Source organism: Phaseolus vulgaris, chromosome 9 (genome assembly GCF_000499845.2).
Source record: "Phaseolus vulgaris cultivar G19833 chromosome 9, P. vulgaris v2.0, whole genome shotgun sequence".
Taxonomy (NCBI): Eukaryota; Viridiplantae; Streptophyta; class Magnoliopsida; order Fabales; family Fabaceae; genus Phaseolus; species Phaseolus vulgaris.
In genome coordinates, this window is record NC_023751.2 from 36,573,439 (window position 1) to 36,577,575 (window position 4,137).

Below are 4,137 nucleotides of genomic sequence, written 5' to 3' on the forward strand. Positions count from 1 at the left end.
CTTCTGCATGTCCATAGAGTTTTGAAAAATCCAAACATCTCAAAAATAGAGAAAGAGATAGAAATTTATCGAACCAACCACACTCCTTCATATACGTCAGGAGTCCATTGATGAGAAGGGGCTGGGGAATTCCACTTGGTGAGGTTAGCTAAATTGAGTTTTGCACCAATGGCATCAAATCTTCTAATTATAGAAAAGTGTAATAAAAAATATTTCACATTTGGGTCTTCTATTTCTCTCCTGCTTTTTTTACTAGGTGTAAGACAACCCACATACAAATAAATAGCCTATTCGATGCTGGTTATAGCCCACAGAAACCTTGGGCATATGGTGATCCCAACTGCCTAAGACGTGCGTGGTAGGACATTTGGCCTTCTGGGTTTTGCACATCAAATCCTCCATTGATAGGGATGCTCAATTGAAAATCCTTCATTTTAATTATTTCATCTTTTCTTCTATTTCTCCCCTCAAATTTTGAACTAGGAGGAAATTAACCCAGATACAAAATAAAATGATGGTGGTTTCAGCTTCAGCATCAGCAGATAAGACAACTAAATTCAAGTTTCATGACAAAAGTAAAAACATAAAATAAAAAGCTTCATAGAAGGCAAAACAAACCCCTACTAGATTAATCTCTACCTCAAAAGGCTAAATCAAAATGCATTTTAGATCCTTTCAAAACCAAACTTACACCACCAGCATTATATCATCTACACGTGTTCTCAATATCCAAATAAATACAAGGGTAACTTCATGCATGTTAAGAATCTTCAAATTGTGCTTGCATTGCATGAATCTAGCAATCTCAGATCTTAACTAGCAACAAGCTTGCAGCCAACTCTCTAAACTTCATATTCTATAGTCTTAACTCACCAGTTTATTAGTCTCCAGTTTTACAGTACTTGCAAGATAGCAAACAATGAAAACCATAAATTAATTTAATCAGAATATTGAATCACTGATCAAGAAGAACAGGTAATGCGTTCAATGACAACAGATAAAACTAGCAGACTAATACAAATTTGATCAGTTTCGAGTGCCATAACACGTCAATTATATTCAATCGTCCAATACACAAATTGAGCAATCTACTTGAAACTAGGTCATTGCAATTAAGTATTTTAAAACAGATTACGATTAACCATTAAGTTGTAAAAACAAGAAAAGCCATTCATGTATAGTGTAAACAGGGAGCTAGCAAATGTTAATCACAGCTCATACTATAACACAAAGCTACTGCGAGAAATTCCATAAACTCTGAAAAGCTACAAACAAATGCAATACATTCAGCAGGTAATATCCAACAATTAGAAAATTGTTGACATCAAATTTACTATTTCTTCTTACAAATAATATGACTTAACTTCCACTGTATGATGTTATTTTGTATTATTTGCACCTAGATTGCAGGTTAATGCTACTTAATATGTAATCCTCAATTGTAGTTTAAAAAGAAGGAACTACCTGACGGTCATCTAGGCGTAAGATAACAGTAATAAGCAAGCAGCACAAACTCCTGTACCAAATGAAACTAGGTACTCTGCAAGGCACACCCTATCAGCATAAGATCACTCGCATATAAAAGGGTTTTTATGACAATAGAGAAAGCCGCAGTCAACCAAATTCTGAGGATTATGACTAAAACAAGATGATAAGGCTTATTCAACTACCACTTACAAATAATGAAATTGGACTGTATTGTGTATATAAAAAATACAAGGGAGGAAACGATAAAAGCAGAAAAACAACATTGACCTCCTAAATTAATTACACTAATTATTAGATCAGTGGCACAATAATAAATCGTAAAAATGAAGATCACAAAAAAGCAAGAAAAAGAAATGAAAAAAGGCTGCATTTGCAACCTAATAATGCAATTAACCGTGTACAGAAGAAGGTGGAGAAAATTAAAACAAAACCCCACAAAAAAAATAATAATCAATAATTCTATACCACAAGATACAATCCTATACAGCAAAGAAAAACAACAAAGGACAAGGAACCACCACCACCACCATGAGACCGCACATCTTCGCGAAACCCCGGCGGTGACGATAGGTGCGAGGGCTGTCCACCAAATCCCGGCGAATTCTCTGGTGACAACGCATCATCATCCGGCGGAGGAGCACCTTCAAGAGGCTTGGCAGTGACAATTGGATTCCTGCCAAAAATCTCCCTCGGCAAGAGAACCTTGGAAACCCCAAAAATGGCAACAGGGTTCTGATCAAAGACGGTCTGCGTAACTGAGGCCTGCACAATGCCGGTGTTGATGGCAACAGAGCCATTCACACGCGAAATGTTGAGTGTGAAGCTACCAGCACCCATGGCCTCAGTAGCGAGGGTGGGTTGGAAGGGGTTAACAACTGATTCAAGCGAGCCAAGAGGGTAATAGGAATGAAGAACATGGAATTTAAGAACCACCCCTTTTTTATCTGCAGGCAGAGACTGAAGGGCAACAGAGGGTGGAAGATCGGCAAAGGCATCATCCACAGGTACGAAAAGAGTGATTCCAGCACCACCCTCATCAGCCTCAAATTCCTAAAATTGGAAATTCATCAGTTAGTTAAATGCCAAGTGCAAATGATGTATACAGATAGAGATTTTCACATCAACACCATCGTAACAAAAAACAAATTCAAATTCAAATTCAAACTCAAACTCAAACTCAAACTCAGTATCTGTATCACCAACACTACCTGAACTACGCCGGAGGCCGCAAGCATGGAGGCGGCGACGTTGAAGTTGTGGCCGTCGATTAGGGCTTTGGTGATGTTGAGGACGATGTTGGGGCGGGTTTCGGATGCCATGAGGTCAAGGCCGTAGGGGATGAGGAGGGAATTGACGGCGAAAATGGTGACGTTGTAGGGTAGGGTTTTGACGAGGGACAAAACGGTGACGTTCGAGGGGGAGTAGGGGGCGGGGGAGCGGATCGAGACGAGGCCGGATTGGGGGTCGCGCGTGAGGTTCACGGAGCCGAAGTTGTCGGTGGCGCGTCCGGTTGTTTGGAGGAGCGTGGTGACGAGTTTCCCGGCGGGGGGAGGGCGCGGAGGTCTGACCATGAGAGGAACTGGAGGAGGACGTGGTAGCGGAGGACATCAGCGAGGGCGGCGGGGGAGAGGTGGTGGCGGGCGAGGTGGTCGTCGGCGGCGAGATAGGCGTTGGGGACGGCGAGGATGGAGAGGGAGGAGCGGTCGGAGAGATCCGCGAGAAGAGGCGTTGCGGAGGCGAGGAGCGCGGTGAATTGGGAGAGGTCCGGCACGGTGGAGAGGAGCGCGGTGAAGTTGAGAGCGGTGGAGGGAGGTGGGACCGTTAGGAGGTAAAATAAGAAAAAGAGTGAAAGGGCATTTTGGGTAATCGAAAATCCATAATGAGATGATGGAGAAGGCATTGCTGGTTTCTCTTCTTCTCTTCTGTTCATCACTTGAGTTGAGATGAGAGAGTGAAGTGAGTTTCTCACTCTCTCAATTGCATTTGCAAGCTGTGAATGATCAGATGTGCAGTGAGAGGTGATGCAATCATGATGTGGATTCTTAATGTTTTCCTTCCATTATTATTACTTTTTCATTTATTCCCTCTTATATACACCATTTCATTTTCTATTTTTTAACATTAAAATATTTTTCATTAATTATTTTTCTTTTTAAAATAAATTATCAGAAATCTAATAAATATTTTTTTAAACACTTCAATAATAATTCTCATACGAATTTACAGGTGTTAATGTCTCACAAATGTTAGTGTCCGATAAGACATACGAATTCACACATGTAATAATGTCTCACGAATGTTAGTGTCCGATAAGACATACGAATTCACACAGGTGTTAATCTCACAAATGTTAGTGTCCGATAAGACATACAAATTCACACAGGTGTTAATGTCTCACGAATGTTAGTGTCTGATAAGACAACCAAAGTGTTAATGTCTCATAAATGTTAGTGTCCGATAAAACACACACGCCATTTAAAAGGCAAGCGATTGAACTCATTTTTAAAAAAATTTAATTTAAATTTCATCGGTATAAACTCTAATAGTGGATGAAAATGGTTGAAAACTTAATTTAGGTGGTAGTTGAAAATGGTTAAGTTGGTTTAGCATTAAATGAAAAGTACTTGGTAAATTATTTGTTAAAAGAGT

The 4,137-nt window shown here is 40.1% G+C and overlaps 1 protein-coding gene across 1 annotated transcript; it reads right to left on the minus strand.

Moving 5' to 3' along the window:
- Positions 1–1,842: 1,842 nt before the first annotated feature.
- LOC137821392 (fasciclin-like arabinogalactan protein 4) lies at positions 1,843–3,540 on the minus strand. The gene is given in 3 exon segments (XM_068625961.1): positions 1,843–2,538; positions 2,697–3,037; positions 3,040–3,540. Coding segments are annotated over 3 exon segments (1,311 nt in total). The 5' UTR covers positions 3,419–3,540; the 3' UTR covers positions 1,843–1,947.
- Between the last annotated feature and the right edge of the window lie 597 nt (positions 3,541–4,137).